Below are 22,673 nucleotides of genomic sequence, written 5' to 3'. Positions count from 1 at the left end.
CACTTCCCCTTGATAAATGCCTGGTTTCTAGCGCGAACCCCTGTGCTCTGGGCAATCTATGCTTCATAGTGCAGAACATGCTCATTTCAAGTCCTCCAACCTTTAAATAAGCACCTAATATGTGCCAGGCGCTCAGGCTCACAGGGAGGCCGACCTCTAATCCCCCGGCTAAATCCTAAGATAACTCCTTTGTCCTCATCTATTCATCCTCTTAGCAGCACTGGACAGTGTTGGCCCTCCCTCCTGGGAACACTTCCTTCACTTCAGACATAGGGCTCAGCTGTTTTTTTCTCCTGCCTTACTGGCTGCTTTTCTTGGTCTGCTGTGCTGGGGGCTCTTCCTCGGCTTGATCTCTACATAGCCTGATTCCCCAGGCACAGCCCTGGGATCTTCTCTCTTCCATACCCATACCAATCCCGGGGTGGGGTCGCCCAGGGCCAGGTTTTAAATACCAGTCTCCACGGGGGTGAAGATCAGACGGTTGTCTCAGTCCTGAACTCCAGACCAGCCCATCCAATGGCCCACCTGACATTGCCTCGTGGGTATCTAATAAGCTGCTCAAACTCTGTGTGCTCTAAAGTTGTTCCCCACACAGGCTTCCTCATCTCAGTAAAACGCCAACTCCATCCTTTTAGTTGCTCAAGTTGAAAATGTAAATGGCATTCTCCATTCTTCCCTTTCCCTCATTCTCTTTCTCCTTAATCCGTCAAGTCCCGTTGGTTCTACCTTCAAAATAAATCCTAAATCTGTTCTCATCAATCCATCCCCATGGCCCGCACCCTGTCCCAGGCCACCATCATCTCTCCTCTGGATCACAGCAGTGGCTTCCCCATCTGATCTCCTTGCTTTTATTTCGGTCCCATCACCACCCACGGCCCACACAGCCACAGGATCTTTAAAAATGGTAAGTGCCGTCTTGTTCCTTTCCTGCTTGAAAACTTCCAGTGGCTCCCCCATTGCACTAGAATAAAATGCAAACTTCTTACCAACCCATAACATCCTCATGACCGGCCCGCATCACCTCCCCCATCCTCTACCATTTTGCCCACACTGGCCTTTCTGTTCCTAGACCACAGCAAGCTCATTCTTGCCTTGGCTGTTTTGTTTGGTTTTATGGGAAAATACACAGAACATAAAATGTACCATTTGAGCCATTTTATTTTTGCTGGTGGTGGTGGTGGTGTTTTCCTTTTTGTTTTTTGGGGGCCGCACTGCGTGGCATGTGGGAACTTAGTTCCAGGGATCAAACCCATGCCCTACAGTGGAAGCATGGAGTCCTAACCACCAGGACCACCAGGGAATTCCCAATTTGAGCCATTTTAACGTGTACAATTCAGTGGCATTTAGTACCTTCACAATGTTGTGCAACCATCACTACTATCTAGTTCTAGAACATTTTCATCATCTCAAAGGGAAACCCCATAACCATTAGCAGTCACACCCATCTGCCTCCCCCGCATCCAGCCCCTGGCAATCAGTAATCTGCTTTCCATCTCTCTGGATTCACCTATCCCGGATGTTTCATACAAACGTAATGATACAATATGTTTGCCTTGGAGTTTTAGGGCTGACTGTTCCTGCATGAAGCGCTCTGCCCCAGGCCCTTGCAGGACCACCTCCCTCTTAGCATTCAGGCCTCAGCTCCAGCATCACCTCCTTGTCTAAACAGATGCCGCTGCCCACCCCAATCACTCTTTTTTTTTTTTTTTTTTTTTTTTGCGGTACGTGGGCCTCTCACTGTTGTGGCCTCTCCTGTTGCGGAGCACAGGCTCCGGACGCACAGCCTCAGCGGCCATGGCTCACGGGCCCAGCCGCTCCACGGCATGTGGGATCCTCCCGGACCAGGGCACGAATCCGTGTCCCCTGCATTGGCAGGTGGACTCTCAACCACTGCGCCACCAGGGAAGCCCCTCCCAATCACTCTTTTTTTTTTTTTTTCTTTTTGCGGTATGCGGGCCTCTCACTGTTGTGGCCTCTCCCGTTGCGGAGCACAGGCTCCGGACGCGCAGGCCCAGCGGCCATGGCTCACGGGCCCAGCCGCTCCGCGGCATATGGGATCCTCCCAGACCAGGGCACGAACCCGTATCCCCTGCATCGGCAGGCGGACTCTTAACCACTGCGCCACCAGGGAGGCCCCCAATCACTCTTGATTGCAGAAGTGCGCTACTCTGTTTCCCTCTTAGCACTCAACACTCTTGTTTATTTTTTGTTTACATGTTCATTGTCTTTCCCCTCGTTTGCTTGTTCCCTGTGGTGTCCCAACCCCCAGGACAGTGCCAGGCACCTGGGAGGCGGTCAATGATTACTTGCATATTGATTTAACCAGTGCACCATCAGCACCGTGATGGGGCCTCGATGATGCTTATAGAGACATGGACGAGGGTGGGAACCAGCAGTGCTGCCAGGTAGTGGAGGGGTCACAGTGGGAAGGTAGCCAACAAGGGGGAGTAGAATCTTCCCTGGCCTTCAAGGGGGAAGAGGGAGGGCATCCAGGTAGAAGGAACGGCGTGGTCAAAGGCCTGGAGGCATGAGACAGCATGTCCCATTTGGAGTCCTATGATGTCTCCTCTGGTTTGCAATTTGCCCCCTGTTTTTTGTTTGTTTGTTTGGTTGGTTGGTTGGTTGGTGGCACTGGGTCTTAGTTGTGGCACGTGGGCTCCTTAGTTGTGGCATGCGGACTCTTAGTTGCAGCATGCATGTGGGATCTAGTTCCCTGACCAGGGATCGAACCCGGGCCCCCTGCATTGGGAGCACAGAGTCTTAACCATTGCACCACCAGGGAAGTCCCTGTCCCCTAACTGTTTCACTAGCCTCCCACAGAGAGGAGACAAAATATATGTCTGGGAGTTGGGTTTGATACAAGATGCAAAGTACTGAGAGTAAAGAAAGAATGGAGTCTTTTTCATTTGTTTCTTCTCCCCCCACCTAACATGTGTTGAACACCCGCGCAGATGCAGAGGAAAACAGACTGGTTCCAAGCTTTCTGATTGTGAGTCATCCTCAGCCACCTTTCAGAGACATGGGAAGGTGGGAGGAGATGGTGATGTATATTACAGACACTTCTCAACTGTGTTTCAAGGATGGGGGCGCTCCCAGGATGGAGGCAGAGCTAGGATGGACCTGGACCCCCTCCACGGGCCCTCCCCGGCCTTATCTTTCTGGGCTGAGCCAGTGGCCCCTCTGGGCACTGGGCTGTCTGGGGGCCTCATGTCCTTCATTTCTCCTGATCGAATCAGGCCCAGCTGACCCGGGCCCTGTGGCTCTGGGAGTCCAGCTGAGCTCCCAGGAGGAGAGGCCCTTCCCCAAAGCCAGGAGGCTCAGGAGGGCAAATTCAATTGTTTGCAAGGCGGGAGCCATTAACCTGTCTGTGGACTGCGGTGCTCCCACCCTCTCTCCCCTCTGCCGGATGGGCCTGTCCAGGCTGCCTCTGCCGGATCCCCACCTCCCACCACCCCGAAGGCCCCCCTGCTGCCCCTGGGCTGTGCCCAACCTTTTCTGTCCCTTGGTGCCCCATGGCTCCCATTACCCCTGCCTCTAGGATCAGGTTTTGAGCTAAGAAGAAAAACCAATCCAGGTGGAACTCACCCCCTCCTCGGAGGCAAGCCTATATCCTGGCCCTTCCTGCTCTGCAAGCTTCTAGGTGGAATCTGCCCTTAGAAATCTTAATGGGGAAGAGGCCCTGGAAGCAGGCTGGGGCCATTTGGACAGAGGATTCTGAGATCTCAAATACCTAGACTGTGGTCTAGAGCTGTGTTGTTCGGTACAGTAGCCACTACCCACGTGTGGCTACCGAACCCTTGAAAAGTGCCTATTTCAAAGACTTAGTATGAAAAAGAATGCTTGCTATACTGATTACATGTTGAAATGGTAATATTTTTAACATAGTGCGTTTAATAAAAACATTTAAAAATGAATTTCATCTGTTGCTTTTTACTTTTTTAATGTGGCTGCAAGAAAATTTAAATTACACGTGGCCCACGTTTCTACTGGACAGAACCAGTCTTGAGCGATGGGCACATCTCCCGGATCCCATGGACTCTTGCCTTTTGGGGAGGGGAGCAACAGGAAGAGGGCCGGAACAGGACCCTCCAGAAGGTGCTGCTTCTTGAAGGAAACTAGTCCCGACACCCACTCAAAGGGCTCCCCTAAATTAGCAGCTGGAAGCCCGGTGACTCCCCCACAGAAGGATGCGCCCTGGAGACAGCTCTCCAGGAAGGGCCGTGGCCTAGAGCAGAAAGCAGGGGAAGGGCTTTGCTGTCATGCACTCCTTTTTCCAGCACAGGTTGGGCATCTGGCCAGTACCACGTGGACGCAGCTGCAGGCAGGACAGACCCAGTGGCTGCTCTCATGGGGCAGCGGGCTCACCGTAGCCCCGGGGTGGGGTAGGGGCATGGCAAGGGTGTGCTCAGGAATTGCAGAGCCCCAGGAGACAGCTGAGCAAAGAGAACTCCCTGGAAAGATGGCATAGCAGATCTCAACCTGCAATACTGTGGACCTGAGAAGGTGAAGAGGAGATGGGGAAAGAGAGAGAAGAAGGAGAAGTAAAGGAAGATGGAAGGAAGGAGCCAGGAGAGAGAGCAGAGAAAGCAAGGTGCCCGTGGAGGGCGTGGGCTCTGGTGCCAAAAACTGATGGGGTTCCACCAGAAGAAGGGTCTGGGCAGTGGGTGAAAGAAGGCCTGGAGTGGGGCCGAGGAAGCCCATTGGACGTTCCCGCCTGGGAACGGGGAGGGCGTGGGGTGGTAGGAGGAGGCCAGGGTAAGGTAATGGGGAGCCATGGGTGGCACCACGTGGGGACAAGCTGGAGCCTGATGGAGCAGGGGGCGCCTTAGTGGGACTGCTGGGCAGGAGGGGCTGGGGCCACCCCAGTCTCACTGTTGTCTCTTTTCCGCTGCCCCTCAGGAGCCCTCAGCAGGGATACCCAGCGTGTTTACCTGGAGGAGGAGGGTGGGCTGGGAGCACCCGGAGTGGGTCTGCCTGCCCCTCAAGGGTTCAGAGGAGTTAGCTCAGCGCAGGGTTGGCCTGCGGTTCTCCTGGTGACGACGCCGGGCCCCTCTCCGCCCAACCCCGGGCCCCGGTGGGCCTTCCTGCCCTCAGCTCCGCCAGCCACTCGCGCAGCCCACTCTCCAGAAGGCCTGGCTCCTTTGCCCCAGGATTTTCCGCCCTCACCCGGACTCGGTTTATCAAATGGCCTCATGCCACCGTGGAGGGCTGTGGCTTCCGTCTTCCCCCAACCCCAGAGAGGGAAGGAAGACTTGCTCGCTTTCCTGCTTCAAAGCTCAGAGCGCCCTTTCAGGCTCTCCAGAAAGCTCCGGCTTCCTGCTCAGGATGGGCCGGCTCGTTTATGCAGCCGGGATGAGGAACAAATCAGGAGCACCTCCAGAGCTAACGAATGATCCGAGCCTTTGGCTCAGGTCAGCAGGCCCCCACCAGCGTCCTCGGTCCTCTGTGATGGCTCATTATTCCATTATTCCCAGGACAGAGATGGAATTTTCCCCAACATCGCCTAATTACATTCCGGCTCTATGTGATACAGTGACATGTGTGCTCACGCACACCATTCCCAATAAGACGCAGATGAGAGCATTCCCGCAGAGGGCGCGGACGGGATGTTTTAATCTTGAGGTGCGTGCTGAGAGCCGTTACCTGGGGAGGCTCCGGGATGAGACACCCCTCTCCTGTCGAGAGCAAGCCCCACCCTGGGTGACTGAGAGAACCAGACACAGAGGTGCAGACAGAAGAGACTTCAAAGGGAGGACAGCTGTGGGGAGGGGGATGTGTTTCCTGAAGGCTTGCTGCAGAGGATGGGAGATGGTTCTGACCCCCAGTCTCGGGAGCATTGCAACTTCTCAACGCAGGGCTCTCCTGGTCCTGTGTCCCTCCTGCGCCACGTGGGGCTTCCCAGCATGCTCCCAGCCTGCATGAATCCCTGGGACAGAGGAGGGCAGGCTGTCTTCTGGGGCCCTGTCTGTGTGGCCCCGAGTCTTGGGGATGACCCAGACCCACCAACAGAGCCAAAGGACACTGAGATGGGTGTGGAAGCTCCTGGAGAACAGAGCAGCCTCCTTCGTGCCCTCCCCTCCCTCCAGCACCTATTCCATCACCCAGGGATGTAAGTTGGACCTGCAGGTCCCTGGCCCACAATCTTAGCTGAACCCAGAACTGCAGCTGCGCCAGCATCATCCCATGCGGCCTTCACAGCTTCGTCTCTCATTCTCCTCAGTGGCCGTTCCAAACCATCCGCTGTCTCCCCAGATCGCTACCCTTGGCCTTTGGGCCTGACCCCCCATCTTATCAGCATCCTCCCACATCAGGCCTCCTGCCTTCTCGCCTCTCCTCACCCCAAGGTTTCAATTCAAATGCCTACACGGGCAGCCAAACAGGAAACACAAAAGGGTGAGATGAACAGGTAGGATGTACAGGTGGCCACCTGGAAGCCAGACCCATCTGGAGAGGCCCAGGCTCCAGCCACTGCTGCCCTGCGGGAAAGGGGGGCCTTTGGGTTACCAGTTCATTCAATTTTCCCAGAGACTGGGAACCAGGATTTTCACATGGAGTTGTTTGACAGCAAATTCAACCAAAAACAAAACACCGTGTGGGCCGGTGCAACCCCGCCTGCAGCCTGATTCTGCCCAAGGCTGTGGTTTCTGACAGCTGCCTCCCTGCCTGGGGTGCCCCCTCGCCAGCATCTCCACTTCCCCACCCGCAAGCTCCCACTATCGACTGCTCCCTCTCCGCCTATAGACTCGCTCAAGTCTCTCCCACTGAACAACAAAACCTGCCAAACCCAAATCGCCTGCATCGACCGCCTCTCTTCTCCCGTCAGAGACACGTCAGAGGCAAACCGCTTGAAAACTCTCTCTCCGAGCAGTTGGCCCACTTCCTCTCCCTTCCGGCCCCTGCACCTGGGATTCCACCCGCTTCTCACGCACAAACTCCCTGCTTTTGCCCAAACCCAACCATTTCCGGTCTCTCTCTTCACTCAATTGCCCCTGGGGGCAAAGTTCCCCTTGAAATCTCCTCCCTACCGCCCCGCAATTTCCTTGACACAGCTCTCTCCAGGGTCTACTGCAACTCAGGTCCACTCTGGACATCCCTTCTCAGCCCCTGTCACGGGCACCTCTTCTTCTTCCCATACTACCCACAGTCCTTGGGGGGCCACCATGACCCATACAAATTCATCCCCCTCTTAGCTCGCTCCTTGCTCCAAAACCGAATCACCAAGAGCTCCATGCATGTGCCCTGGGGTCGCCCAGACTCTTCCAAATCGCCAGCATTCCCCGAACAAACAACGTCCCCTCCAAACCTCCTCCCCTCTCCCTGGGTCACCTTCTCAGTGACCCCCAACTCCTCCGTCTGCAAAAAACCCAGACTCTGCCTTTTCCTCTTTCCTTGAGTCCCGTTCACCAAGTCCCGCAGCTTCCACCTTCGAAACTCCCTCCCGAGGGTGCAGCTGCCCGTCGCTGATCTCCTGCCTTCATCCTTTCTCCCCTCTAGCTTCTCCATCTGACTCTATCGCTCCAAATGGCTGTGGCCCTTCTCTGTCCAGTGCCCTGGGTCCTAAGCCGACGTTCACTTCCTGTCACCAGCCCAACCTTGTGTGTCTGCCACAGTCTCTCCCATTTCCAGGCCTTGGGTCATGCTGTCCCCTCCACCCGGAATGCCCCTCCTTCCCTCGTCTGCCTGCCAATTCTTACCTGTTCTTCAGACTCAGCACAAGCTAAGTGGGATTCTCCCTGCTTTGGGCTCACCTAGAATGAATGTTCTGTTCATTCCGCACGGCTTCACCATCGTCAGTTTGCATGTAGGAATCCGTTGTCACGTGAGAGACTGAAGATACAGATAGGCGATGCCAAACCACAGAGAAAAACAGAACTCTGACTCTCAATCTGCCGTAACCGCCCCAGGAAACCATCCCCTTACCTACAGTAACCATCCCAAGAAGCCAGCCTGCTAGCGACAAGTCAGACTTGTAGGAAATCAGACCGCATCTCTATCGAATGGTCCAGGAAGCCAAACAGTAACCCCTGTGACAATCAGTCACAAACGGCCAGAACTTGATTAGCGGCCCCGATTCTTGTCCCCACTTACAACTTAGGGCCAAGCAGAGAAAACCAAATATGCTCCCTAACCAATCACAGAGGATGCCCTACTTCTAATTAGCCCGCCCCCAGCTTCCCCATGCCAATCAGGGCACAGATGAAGCCTTCCCTTGTTTCCACTCTAAAACTTTCCCACTCCTTGGCCTGCCTTTGACTCTCTGCCAAAATGTAAGTGATGGAGGAGCAACCTCCGAATAAGCCGCCTTTACATGTCCTCATTCAGTTGGTCCATTTATTTCCACGCGTGTAATAAACTATTCCAGACGTGAGCACTGAAAACAAAACGATCTCTTTCATGACCTCGTGGCTCAGGGAGCTGAATGGGCTCTGTGGGACGGTTCTTCTGTTGTTCTCACTCAGGGTTTCTCGTGTGCTTGCAGACAGATGGCAGAGGGCACTGGGTCATCTGGGCCCAGAACTGAGATTCTGGGACACCTGAGCCCCTCTCTCCCTCTCCATATGGTCTTGGGGCTTCTCCTCTCAATGTGGTCACTGCCTGTGATGTCTCTAGCAGGGGATCCAGACTTCTTACACTGTGGCTCAGATCTCCCAAAACCTTCCTCGGGCTTGGGAAAGTGAGGACGACGGCCTCCTTCAAGAGCTCGGAACGGGAACGGGCACAACCAGTCGGGTGCACACTTCCACTGCATCCGACTGGTTAAATCAAGCTGCCCACCAGCCTGATTCCACGTGGGAAGGGACACTCCCAGGCCATGAGAGCAACAGGCATGGATGCCATCTTAGGAGCCTGGCTTCCACACATCTTCCTTCTCACTGACATTGTTCTTGGTCTCTGGGCCTCGGCATCTAGCAGGGGCTTGACTGAGTCAGGGCTCAGCAAGTCTTTTTTTTTTTTTTTTTTAATTTATTTATTTTATTTTTGGCTGCGTTGAGTCTTCGTTGTTGCACACGGGCTTTCTCTAGTTGCAGAGAGCGGGGGCTCTTTGTTGCGGTGCACAGGCTTCTCATTATGGTGGCTTCTCGTTACGGAGCACTGGCTCTAGGCTCATGGGCTTCAGTCGTTGTGGCGCACGGGCTTAGTTGCTCCCCAGCACGTGGGATCTTCCCAGACCAGGGCTCGAACCCGTGTCCCCTGCATTGGCAGGTGGATTCTCAACCACTAAGCCACCAGGGAAGCACAGGGCTCAGCAAGTCTCGATGATCAGGTATGAACAGATGGAGGGATAGTGTGCCCAACAGATGAACAGAAAGCCTCCACACCGGCAGCCCTGCGCCCAGGTCCACGCTGCCATGTGTCATTCACATAAACACTGCTCTCGGCTGCTTGACATGCTGCTATTTTTAAACCTCTCAAGCACTGAGTGGTGCTTAACATTTTTTGAATCAGGGTCCCCTTAGGGAATCTCATGAAAGCTGTAGGAGACCCTCTCCCTCGAGAAGTGTGCCTCTGTAAAATCATTCACAATTCTGCAGCATATTAATGACAGCTGCCCTTTACTGAGATCTTAACCGAGTGCCGGTGACTGTGTGCAGTACAGTGTGTCCATTATCTGGATTTATTACCCCAAACATACTGCAAGCTGAATACTGCCATTTAGCTCCATTTTCTAGATGAGAAAGCCAAGGCTCAAAAGGGTGAAGGAGGAACTAGAAAGTGGCACTGGGACTCAGTGCAGGAAGGTCTGAAGACAAAGCCCAGACCCTCCCAACCACTGCACCATACGGTTTCAGGAGGTTCTGGGATGCTCTGAAGTCTGCCTGTGAATCCCGGGTTAAGAATTCCTTCTCTAAGGGCTCTCAAAGTCCTACTTCCTGATCTAAGTACCCTACCTGGCTTTGAAGACTCTGAATAAGCCAGACCCACCCTATGCTCCCTGCCCTACCCCCCTCCACTCCCGGATTTCTGGCTAATCCCAGGCCAGCTGCCTCAGCCTGGCTACCCTGACTCTGACCTGGCCTCCCCTGAAAGGCCCTCTCCGTGCTCTGTTCTCACCCAAAGGTCAAGGCTTTTTCTCCCCAGAGCTTTCCCTGACAGTCTGCCTTGGACTAGTGCCTGATTATCCCTCTCCCACTTGGGGCTCTCATCACTTCCTGAGTAAGTGCTAGTTTCCCAACTTAGCTGTGATCCCCTTGAGAGTAGAGACCCATCCTCTGTGTCTTTCTCACCTTCCTAGACAGACACTCGAATAAACACTAACGGTTCACAGATTCCTCCCCAGGCCCATTTCTTCTGCTGTGCTTTTGGGTCCTGGATCCTCAAACCCAAAGACTGAACCAGACTCTAGAGTGGCCCAGGCCACATAGGGGCTGCCTAGACCCAACGTGTTTCCTTTACGCAGAGAAGCAGCTGCTAAGATACAGTTTTAGAACCCAGTCCAGGGTCCCACCCCCACCTGGCATCTCCAGCAGGAATATCTGGTATCATCTGTTTCTTTCTTTTGCATTCTCAGGGGACACCATGTTGCATGAAATCTGTGGCTGCTTTGTTTCCCGATAACAATAAATAAAGGCTACAAAGAATGTGCATGTACTGGTCTGATGGACAGCTTCTACGGGGACAAACAGGACAAAAGAAATATCAGTTTCTTGAGTTCCATGAGATTCTGCTCTCCTAGTGCCCTCCACACAAACCAGGCCACAGGTCAGCAGGCCCCGGCTTATGGATGGAAAGCTGAGAGCAGGGTGTAAGACTGCCATAGGCCCAAGGACAGAGATGACTGACCAGGCCCCCCCCAACACCATTTCTGTCCCTGAGGGCTAAGGTTACTGTCTTCCAGGCCCTGGGTCAAGCACTTTGCACTCACTACAACCACACAAGCAAACTGTTGAATAATAAAATTCATTTTACAGGTGAGGGGAGCAAAGCTCTAAAAGGTAAATGACTTGTCCAGGACCACTGTGTCCATCAGGTGTCATTAGGTTATTCTGAGGACAGTTTAATAAAGGGACAATTGACCAAGGTGTGGACAGGGCCTAGGGAATCCTCAGGGATGGCAAATGACAGGAAGGAGCTACCAGTGTCACCACCCTTCGGCCTGAAGAGGGGACGGAGGGGACTGGAAATCAGAACCTAGAACAGAGAAGCTGTAGGAAGAGGGCCCCTTGACAAGAGCTGAGACATTCGGTCAGGGATGGAGCCCGCCTGTAGCGGTGGGGGGGGTAAATACCCAGCAAGCGCTCTCCTCCCTGCCTCTGATCACCTGCCAGTGCCTCCTGTCAGCTGGGCAGGAGGCCACAGTTGTCGACAGATAGGCGGACTCCAGGCATGGGGGTGGGGTGGGGGGAGGGCTATCAGCTTCACTGGCTGGAAAGCGGCAGAGCCCTCACCTAAACCCAGGCTTGCCTGCCTCCAGAGGCCAAGCATTTAGCCCTTCACCTACCACATTTCCATGGGATGTAGGCCAAAGAGGCCCGGAGGGGTCTGTGCACAAGTCTGGGGTCCCGCACTTCCCTGGGTGTTGGCACTCCTATCAGCTCCAAGCATTGTGGTCTAACCCTTCATTTGCTCCCCACATGGTTCTGAGCCCAAAATGAATCTTCTAGTTCCTTGAGAAAATATGGTGCGGGAGGTTTGAGGAGTCCCCAGCAGAGGGGAGCTGTGGTTCTACAATTAACCTAAAAGCCTCTTATTAGCATCCTGGCCTACAAGTCCCCAAACACCCACACAGAAACGGGTCTTCCCCCACATCACCTTTCAGCCTGGGGTAGAGAAAGGGTTTCAGCAAAGATGTGGGCTGCAGCCCTGCAGTCTAGAGCAGCAGCAGACAGCACAGCCCCTTTGGGGGATGGGACTAGGCTGCACCCCTGTGACAGGAGGCTCAGGGCGAGCTAACATCACATCGTCTCACCGAACCCTGCTTCATTTGCAGATTTATTAAATCGAGAGCCAATTCTGACACAGTTTCTTTCAAGCCGTTCTACCTTGCAGGTGTGCAAAATTTATTTGAGATAAAGAAAACCATTACAGGGCTTCCCTGGTGGCGCAGTGGTTGAGAGTCCGCCTGCCGATGCAGGGGACACAGGTTCGTGCCCCAGTCCGGGAAGATCCTACATGCCGCGGAGCAGCTGGGCCCGTGAGCCATGGCCACTGAGCCTGCGCGTCCAGAGCCTGTGCTCCGCAATGGGAGAGGCCACAACAGTGAGAGGCCTGCGTACAGCAAAAAACAAACAACAACAAAAAAAAAACCATTACAGAGAGAGCACAATCTTCAAAGCCCACCTCTGAGACCAGAAAGAAATAAAAAACAGTAGCCCATACAAATGTGCAATTAAGTTTCCAAATACTTGGGAGCCATGAGAAACACCATCCACATGGAGAGCATGTCTTTAAGGCAATTTTCTTGAACTCTATTCAGCACTCACTCAGAATGCTTTTTAAAAATAACATATGATTTTCTTCTCTCTCCAAAGGCTCCCTTATTCTTTCTCTTCCAGGTAAGAATGAGCCAGCTCTGAAGTGAGAAAAGCAGTCACTCATTTCGATAGAGGATGATGTACTATGTTTCAAGGGACACAGAAAAGAAAACCAAACAAGCATCCCTGCCCATGGAGCAGGAGTCTTGCTGAGGTGTGGGGTGGCCCGAAGCCTAGGGGCTGGCCCTGGGGGGTCTTCACCCATCAATAATAGAAGGCCACAGTTCCAGAGATCAGACCCAGCTCAGAGGAGCTGTTTACCCACAGCCTAGGCTGGGCTCAACAAATGCCAACTTTCCCCAGGTGGGGGATTGATTCCCTGTGAGAGGGAGAAGGCTCAGTTCTGCTGTAGGGTTTGCTAAGAATTAGATCCCTTTTTCTACATGAAGTTGAGTGAGCTGCAAATAGGTGCAAAATAGAGTCAGTGCTGCACAGGGAGACAGGACCCACATCCCGGTCCTGCCACTCAGCAACAGTGTGACTCTGGGCAGGTGGCTTGGCCTCCCAAGCTTTAGTTGCCTGAGCTATCAAATGAGATACTTCATAGGGCTGTTGGGTGAATGTGTGGTTTAACCATAAGAGCACCTAGCAGGTTATATTTTCTGGGGCCGGGCAAAAACATGCTGCAGCTGGGGCTCAAAGCATTGCCTCAGTCCTGGAAAGGGTCACCACCCAGTTACCAGAGCAGGGAACCAGAGATGTCACCATGCAGAGACAGCACAGGCTATGGTTGAAAGCCCAGCTTTTGGATGGGACTCAGCTTTGAATCTTAGTTCATAATTTAGTGTCTATGTGTCCCTTGGCCAAAGCCCTTAGCTTCTCTGAACCTCAGTTTCCCCACCTGTGAAATGGGGACATTAATAATACCTGATCAAAAGAGCTAATCCATGTAAAGTTCTTAGCTAGTGCCTGGCACAGAGTAAGTACTTAATAAGCAGTTGTTTTGTTATCGTTATGGCTTTCCCAGATCAGACTCTGTGTGCTAAAATTTAACAACAGTTTGTTTCTTTGTGTTTATTTCTGCAGTTACTTTCTATTTATGGCAAGTGATACTGTCTCCATTTACAGAGGTGTTATCAAGTTTCCTTTTTAAATACATTTATTTAAGCTAAAGTGGGTCAATATACAGAAGAAAAAAGAAATGAAAAAGTGCACGTGCCTCACAGATGGGTGAGACGCCAAGGTGTCAGGCAGAAACTGAAGTTTGGGAAATACCCAGATAATAACCTGTGTGTAAAGCCAGAAGCAGACCCAAGCCGTGCCCCACACCCACCCCAAGGCCATCCCAAGGTTGTTCAGAAGCCAGCGACCTTGGAGCCTGCTCTTCCCCACCTTCTGGGTCCTCCCTGGATCCGCCATCTTGTCTCAGGCGGAAGTCCCCAGCTGCCCTGAGGACGACTTTCCCCAAATGAGGGCGCTGTGAAGAGCTCCCGAGGCCCCTTGCCTGCCTGCCTGCCTCCCTGCAGGGCCTGGGCCCCAGGAGGAAACCACGGCGCCGGAATCTTGGGGCCAGTCTGGCGGAAGACCGCCGGGCTGGGGGCTGAGGGCTGGGAACGGGGAGGGTGGGTGTGGTCCCTTTGAGAAGGTGAACCGAATGCCATCTTTCTACAACTTCTAAGGAGAGACTTGGAGCAGCCAGGAAAATAAAAACACCATCCTGGCTGTCGCCGCCGAGGTGTTACAACTTAGTCCCAGTTGCCTGGCAACCGCGCAGGTGTGTGATTGGGCGAGTGGCGCTCCCAGGGAGCCAACCAGCGCCCGCCGGGCCGGCCCAGGTGGAAGCCGGTGGGGGAGAGGGCCAGTAGCCGCGTCCGCATCCCGCATCCCGCATCCCGCATCCCGCATCCCGCATCCCGCCTCCGCTCACGCCTGCCGCACCCCTCTTGCCCCCTCCGAGAGAGAAGAATCGCTCTGGCCTCTAGGGGTCGCGGTTTGGGCGACTGCCAGATCCTGGCACCCGTGCTCCGGCCTCCACTGCTGTCTCTAGCCCAGGTTGGGTCACTGGCTTCGGAATCAGTAGCCAAGGGCCCTGACCCCCTGCAAGCCGGCCTCGCACCCCACTCCTGCCCACACCCGGCATTTCAGAGAAACCTGAGAATGAGAATGGGTGGGACCTCCCTCTCTGGGATCTCCTTTGGCATGTAAATACACTTTCTTCTGTGCCCAGAGAAGGAGCTAAGGGAGCAGAATCCTTCAGAGGAGGGATTTTGTGGACTCCTGCAACAGCTATCTAGGTGGGTTCTGCAGCCGACCTCCCAACACCAACGGCCAGCAGGAATAGTGGCAACAGGGCTGGCTGAAAGCAGGCCTGCATTTGAACTCCAGCCTGTGACTGACTGGCTGTGTAGGCCTGAGCAAGTCATGTAACCTCTCAATTTGCTTATCTGTAAAATGGGGAAAAAACAGGACCCACTTTATAGAGCTGCTGTGAAGATTAAGTAGTACACATAGAACATTTAGCATGGCGCTTGACAAATTCTTCCCTCAATCTCAGAAAAATAAATAGTTCCATTAGGGCCTGGAAGCTGTTGCCACCAGGCATAAATCACAGTTGCTGGGGAGCCTCCCACTCAGAGCACATGGCATTCTAATCCTCCCCCCACCCCCCGCTTCAGTAACCTGTGCAGGTGGCCTCTAAGAGGTGGATCCCCATGATGGCCGGTGGGCTACCTTGCTCCCCATGTGGTGGCCTCTCCCAGCCAGCACCCCTGCACTTGCTGCCTCCTGGAACCATTTACAACTGCCCTAAAGAAGTGCTGAGTCATGGGATGCTCAATGCTTCCCTGGTGGCACAGTGGTTAAGAATCCGCCTGCCAATGCAGGGGACACGGGTTCGAGCCGTGGTCCGGGAAGATCCCACATGCCGCGGAGCAACTAAGCCCGTGCACCACAACTACTGAGCCTGCACTCTAGAGCCTGTGAGCCACAACTACTGAGCCTGCGCTCTAGAGCCCACGAGTCACAGCTACTGAAGCCTGCATGCTCTAGGGCCCGTGCTCTGCAGCAAGAGAAGCCACTACAATGACTTCTCCCGCGCACCACAACGAAGAGTAGCCCCTGCTCGCCACAACCAGAGAAAGCCCATGCACAGCAACAAAAACCCAACGCAGCAAATAAATAAATAAATAAACGTCATTCACTTAAAAAAAAACAATTTAAAAAAAAAAGAAAGAAAGGAATGCTGAGTCAGGAGGCAGGTGGTGGGAGCAATCCGGATTTCTGCCTGCCGCACTCCACCTCATCCTGGCTCTGCCTTTTCACCCTCCCTCTAAGGTAGCATTCTCCATGGGGTCCTCCGCAGCCTGCACTAAGGACTCACCTTCCCAAGGCAGGTGTTGCTCACTTGCAGTTCAACAAGGCTGGGCACTCCCCACCCCCACCAGGAAAGAAAAGGAGGAAGCAGGCCAGCCAACTCCAGCCTTTTGCAGGGTGAGTAGCCCTTCTCTTTGGAGAGCGCCTTCCCTCCCCCTTCCCCCCACCCCGGGCCCCTTTCTTCCATCTTCTACCCTCTACTGCCTTCCACACACCGAAGGCAGCAGGTGGGCAGGCTGCGTGTGAAAGTGCTCCTGCCAGAGAAGAATATGAAGAAGGAAATCTCTGTGACTGAGGAGAACTACAGCCAGCCTTCTGGGAGGCTCCCGGGAAGCCTTGCTGAACCCCAGGGGCTGAAGACCCAGACTTTGTCCACACTCCCCAGCGTGGAGGGTGCCTCCAAATCCCTGCACTCCAAATGCACTTGGCTCAGATGTGTTTTCTTAAAAAGATTAATTCCATGAAATCCCAGGCACACTTTGACACTGATGTTTACATGGAGTTTTTAAAAGCTTCTGCTTTTCAGCCAACATATTAACATGTTAACAGTTGTGCTTGACTCTGCTTTGGTGTCTGGGCTTTTTCTCCTGCTTCTTTGGAGTTTTCTATACTTTTCAAAATTTCCACAGATGGCATGTATTACTTTCATAGCAAAACAATAAAAATAAACAAAAACAAAAAATTAATTAGTGGGCCTGCTCAGCAACCCGTTTAAATCCTTATCGGAAGGGTAGCAGAGTGTGCCAGAGGGCCAGAACCGGCCCCTGTCCCTGATCTATGCTGCTTCCTGGAGCCACATGGGGCAGGGAGGGCAGGGAGGCGCTGGTGGGACAAAGTGCTCCAAAGGATCCTCTTGTGACCCCTCTAGGGAATGGCTGTGGTCATAGCGGGCAGCAAGTGGCCAGCAGCTTCCTGGGAGTCACCTGCCCAAGGTACCAGCCAGAAACTGCCCTCTTAGGAGACCTACAAATGAAAATCTTGGTTTCCCCTTTGCTCAGCTCTGCCTTTCCAGAGACATTAGGAAAATGGGCTGGAGGGGTAGGGTAGGGAGAAGGGTTGTTCCTCCCTCATCCCTGCAGCTGCCTCTTCTGCCCATCCTGATCTAGCCCCACATGAGTCACTGCCCCCTTCCAGCTTGGCCTGCTCCAGTTTGATGCAACCAACGCTGCTCAAGGCACTGCCCTGGGAGGTCCGTCCATGCCTCGGCCTTGATCAGTCTTCTTCCAGGAAGCTCTAGGACCCAGCAGAAAAGGAGACTTGCCAGGATGCTAGAAAGATCCCAAGGGTGTAAACTCCAAGGGGCAGGGATGGCTCTTCCAAAATAATAAGAGTAAGTGAGAATTTAGAGTCACTGACCTCAGGGTCAGCACTGTGCTTGGCCCTACACGTATGATATCCCTAACCTTCTCAACACTCCAGCAAGGCAGGTGTTATTATACATCTTCTAGATGACAACCTGGAAGCTCAAGGAGGTTCAGAGACTTCCACAACACCCACCCACAAGTAAAAAGTGGCAAAGCAAGAGCCAAATCCAGTTCCTCTGTGGTCAGCCTCTTGCTGCGGACAGCATCTTTCTCACCATGACATTCTCAGTGCAGTGCAAATACTAGGCAAATGAATAAGGCAAGGATGGAGGTAGCTTCTATGCCCCCAACCCTCCATCTTCCGATGGACCTGCCCCAAACCTGGGCCTGGACAAAGCATCATACCCTGCTTGTCTCGACAGAAACTATGGGAAGAAGCAGTGTGACAAACACCGGGACCCCTCCATGGATTCCCTACAGGCAGTCCTCTCCTCTTCTTGCACAGAAGTAGATGGCCAGAACCCCTTATATCTCCAGCCTGCTGGGTAACCCTGAAAGTAGAGTGAGGGAGGCCCCACAACTTGCTGAGCTGGGGCAGTGAGGAAGGGGGTTGCTCAGTAGGCAGCAAAGTGAAAGCAGGGGAGGAGCCATGGCAGATGGGTCATTATTTACCAGTAAACTGGGTCTCCTTTTTCTGGGAGCTCCTTGAGGGCAGGCTGGTCTTTTCACAGATCCATATCAAGCACCCAGTGGAGCAGCATCCAGAAAACTGGGCAAATGCCCCTGGGATGCAATGGCCCTGGGAGGCTTTTCGGTGGTTGAGTTACGCTGAGACCCCACATTCTCCTGAGGACCCTTGTCCGGTAACACCACCAGCAGAGGCCAAATTACAGCAATACTAACAAAGCATCCACAGCAGTCCTAAGGTCCTGCACCTCATTCTGTATTCATGACTTTTATACTTTTATACTTTTCCAAAAAAGGGGCACCCCAAATTGTGTAAGCTCCACAAAATCTGGAACAAGCACAGAGTGTCAAAACCTGCAAACTCCCTCCACCCACACCCTGCTCCCGGCTGGCACGTGTAAGCTGGCTTTCTGGGGAAAGAACAGCAAGAACCAGGGTAGAATGAGAGGGGCAGGCAGGGCTCTGAGGCCAAGGAAACCCCCAGATCACAGTCAGATTTTGATCATGATCGAGGCTGTGTATACATCAAGTGCAAGTGGGAGGGGTGGGCAATACCCCTCCTTCACCCCCAAATAGTCACAGTATCACAGAGTCCAACAAAGTCCTCAATCTTTTTGAATGCGGGAACCTTTTGAGAATCTGATGGAAGCTCCCGAGGAACTAAAATGCACCCCACACAGAATAGTGCATATCCTTGTAGGGGGTTATGGCCCCTGAGACCCATTGGTTGGCCCTGTAGGAGTCGGGGAGGACCAGGTTGAGGCCCCTGCAATGGAGGCAGCATGATGTAATGATGTACAATTGTGACCATCGGGAACCTGGGTTCTATCCCAGCTTCTAAGTCTCTTCACTTCCCCAAACTTCTACTGAACTTTGTATTAGGTGTTCTCTAAATTCCTTCCAACTCCTTCCAGAATTCTGATTATTTCTGGGACTTTCATCTTCTGCAGGCCTGAGCACTGCTCCAAGGCCTTCGGGGGAAAAAAATAACAACACACCCGTTCCATGAAAGAAGCGTTTTTCATAAGTTGCTTGTTTAATTTTCTCAGTTACCCTATGGAGCAAATATTCTTTTTTTTTAAAAAAAAATTTATGGATTTATTTATTTATTTTTGGCTGTGTTAGGTCTTCGTTGTTGTGCGTGGGCTTTCTGTAGTTGTGGCGAGCGGGGGCTACTCTTCATTGCAGTGCGTGGGCTTCTCATTGCGGTGGCTTCTCTTGTTGCAGAGCACGGGCTGTCAGCACACGGGCTTCAGTAGTTGTGGCTCGCGGGCTCTAGAGAGCAGGCTCAGTAGTTGTGGTGCACGGGCTTAGTTGCTCTGCGGCCTGTGGGATCTTCCCGAACCGGGGGTCGAACCTGTGTCCCCTGCATTGGCAGGTGGATTCTTAACCACTGCGCCACCAGGGAAGCCCTGGAGCAAATATTCTTTACTCCACTTTACAGCTTAAGAAACCCCTCTGTCGGGATGAGGGGTAAAAGAACTACCCAAAGGTGATGGTAAGTGTTGAGGCTCAGATCTGAACCTGGATCTGTTGGTCCACATAAGCCTGTGCCTTTGCCATGGCCGCAGTGATGCCCTTAGTCTCCTCCTTCTTCTCACACCCACTGTCAACTTGGCCTTGAAATACGGGTCTTTCCCTCCCTCTCTTGCCCCTCTTGGCCTCAAGCAACGTGTTTCCCACTCTCTGTCCCTGGGGTCTGCTTGCCATCCAGCAGTTGAAGAATGAGGACCCCATTCCCATCCAGCTAGATCAAATCCTACTGAGCCTGATTCCTCCTGGGATGGCGGGGGGAGCAATTAATGGCCATGGTTGATTACTGGACACTTATACACAGAACAGCATCATGCAGGTTTGCCTTTCCAGGTTAAAAGCCCAGATTAATTGCCCCGGGCTGGTTCTGTCACACACAGGGATATATTTTCCTCTTGGAATTTACAAGTCATTCCATTTGAGAAATAAACAACCAGAGATAAAATTTACATTGTCACAGTGCGGGTGTGATAGATGTAGGAAGCAAGCCATCGTCGTGGCCGCCGTGGAGGTGCTCTGCCGACAGAATCCACCAAATGAGACCTGGAGGAGCCCCAGGGAAGGGGGGTGAGATGCTGATGGGATCTCGGCCAAATGGGAAGCATGGAATCTCTGCAATTTACATTCCATCACTCTAAATCATAGGGTTCCGTGTCAGCCTCCTGGAGCCAGGGTGAGAGTTTGACAGGAGACCTCCTCGGGCCACCCCACCTCTCAGCTGCAGGCCTCAGGAAGGGGACACCTGGACAATAGAACAGGTCCCAGCTGAGGGGCCAGCAGGGGGACACTTGGCTTAAACTTGGCCACAGTGTCTCCACCAAGACACCAACTACTTGACTTGTCTCTACTGCTACTAGCGGAGGGGAACCAAGCCTAAGTGTGAAGAAAGCCACTTCAGAGAAGGCCACAAGAAGACCGGGCTGGACCTGGGTTCAGAATAATAATAACTAACATTGACTGAGCACTACATGCTCGGTCCTCTGTGAAGGACCCAGCAAGGATTATCTCATATTAATCCTCAAGACAACCCTATGAAGTGATACTATTATCCCCACTTTACAGATGACAAATTGAGGTTCAGAGAGGTTAACTGACATGCCCAAGGTCCCTGGCATGGATTAAATGAATGGCCCCCAAAATATATGTCTACATCTAAATCCCTGGAACTTGTAAATGGGACTTTACTTGGAAAAAGAGTCTTTGCAGATGTAATTAAGGATCCTGAGATGAGATCATGCTGGATTACCCAGATGGGGCCTAAATTTAACGACGAATGTTATAAGAGACAGAAGAGAGGACAGAGAAGAGAGAAGCCTCGAGAAGACAGAGGCAGAGATTGGAGTAGCCCTGAGGCATACCAACCACCACTGGAAGCTGGCAAGGAACAGATTGTCCCTCAGAGCCTCTGGAGGGAGAACGGTCCTGCCAACACCTTAATTCCAGATTTCTGACCTCCAGAACCATGAGAATAAATTTCTGCTGTTTTAGGCCACTCCATTTTTTTTTTTTTTTTTTTTTTTTTTTGGCCGTACCACACAGCTTTCGGGATCTTAGTTCCCTGACCAGGGATTGAATCCAGGGCCCCGGTAGTGAAAGCACCAAGTCCTAACCACTGGACCACCAGGGAATTCCCCAGCCACTCAATTTGTAGCAATTTGTTACGACAGCCCTTGGACAACAATACAGGGCCACAGCTAACAAATGGCAGAACCAGGATTCAAATCTTGCAGGCTGACCCCAGACTCAGGGTCTGCCCAGCAGGTGATCCCCGGATGCCAATCCTGCCTCCATTGCAATTGAGCTGTGTGACCTTGAGAAAGTCGCTAAGCCTCAGCCTACTCACCTGCAACATGAGGAGGCTGAACAAGACCCCTGGGGTGCCTCAGGGGCTGTCACAGAGACAAGATGGACAAATGGGGTTCTGAGTACACCGTCAGGTGTAGAAAAAGAAAAGACCCTTAGCAAACCACCTGTACACTGCACCTTGTGTGGGTTTTCGGCCACCCACAACATGCTCCCCTCCTTCTGGGCACAGTCCCCAGTCAGCATACATTCCCAGCCCTCAGTGACGGCTTCAGGACCAAACCGAGGTTGATGACATCAGGCCCAGAACGATAAACTTTCTGTTTCTGGGGGGAGGGGCCATGAACTTGGAGCTGCTGGGCCTTTCGAGCATGATGCCGAGGCAAGAGAAGCCATGCCAAGAAGCTGAGAAGAAGAAACCAAGTCCTGGTGACACTGTATGATCAAGTCGCACCTGAAGATGAATCTTTCAGTTTTACGAGCCTGTGAGATTCCTTTTTTGTTCCAACAGTTTGCGTTTCTGGCATTTCTAACCAGCGTCCCAACCTTCAATTCACCAGGCACTACCATTACTATGGGTCTTTCTAGCTCTGAAGCAGAGTAATTCCAGGGCCAGAAAATCCACAGTGTGTGCATTTGCCTGCAGTGTGTGTGTGTGTGCACACTCTTGTTCACAGACATGCCTGCACATGTGTACTTTCCACGCAGGACGGCCCTGGCATCTCTGACGGGAGACCATTATGCCTCCACTGCTTGATGCCTTTCTCAGGAGGCCACTGGTCCACCGGTCCAGGCCAAGCCCCACCAAACTCCACCTGGATTCTTCCTGGGAGCCTCTGAGTCTAACTCCTTGCTGCATCAGAAGACAGTTCCCTCTAATCTCCTCTTCATGATTCCTTAAGGAATTCCTAATATGACCCAGTTTTTCAGCATCTTCACTACTTCATAGTCCACAACCATTCAGCAGGTATTTGCTGAGCACATGGTATGTGCCAGGTGCAGATGAGAGCTGGGGATACAACATCAATAAGCAGACATTCTCCCTGTTAATTAATTGACACAGCCATTCAACTTCTAGACACCACCCTGGGCCAAGAGGCCACTCTCCTCTGGGGCCCCGCAATGTCTCCTAACCTTCCTGTCCTCTTCCACTCTTCTCCCCCAAGTCTCTTCCCGACGTGGCAGTCAGGGTGATCTCCCCAAAATATGAATCCTCTTAAAATGTAAACCAGTCCCCTCTATGGCTCTTCATCACACTGAGAATAAAACTCAGTGACCTCCCTGTGGCCCACAAGGCCCTGCGTGATCTGACCACACTACCCCCTCCTTTCCCCCAGTCCCTGTGCCCCAGCCCACTGGGGCCGCCTTACTGTTCCTGGAGTAACCCAGGCACACTCCTCATGGACTTTGTGTTGGTTTTTCCCTCAGCCCAGCCCCTCTCTTGCCCCAGCATCCACGTACTCCCTCCGTCATCCACCGGGGTCTGATCAAGGTCACTTCCTCCCAAGGCTTCCCTGAGTGCCTTATCCCAAACTGCCACCCCCCCACTTTCTGTGCCTTC

General features: G+C 52.9%; 1 protein-coding gene across 1 annotated transcript in view; it reads right to left on the bottom strand.

The window, feature by feature from the left end:
* Positions 1–14,318, bottom strand: part of RTN4RL1 (reticulon 4 receptor like 1) — a 31,625-nt gene extending 17,307 nt beyond the window's left edge. The window contains exons 1-2 of the mRNA XM_060082801.1: positions 14,226–14,318; positions 13,806–14,020 (exon numbers count right to left, since the gene is read on the bottom strand). Coding sequence (XP_059938784.1) covers positions 13,806–14,020; positions 14,226–14,318 — 308 coding nt within the window. The remainder of the gene's footprint in view (positions 1–13,805; positions 14,021–14,225) is intronic.
* Positions 14,319–22,673: the final 8,355 nt, after the last annotated feature.

This window comes from Mesoplodon densirostris, chromosome 18 (genome assembly GCF_025265405.1).
Source record: "Mesoplodon densirostris isolate mMesDen1 chromosome 18, mMesDen1 primary haplotype, whole genome shotgun sequence".
Taxonomy (NCBI): domain Eukaryota; kingdom Metazoa; phylum Chordata; class Mammalia; order Artiodactyla; family Ziphiidae; genus Mesoplodon; species Mesoplodon densirostris.
Note: the sequence above shows the minus strand (reverse complement) of the source record. Positions and strands in the feature narration are given on the sequence as shown.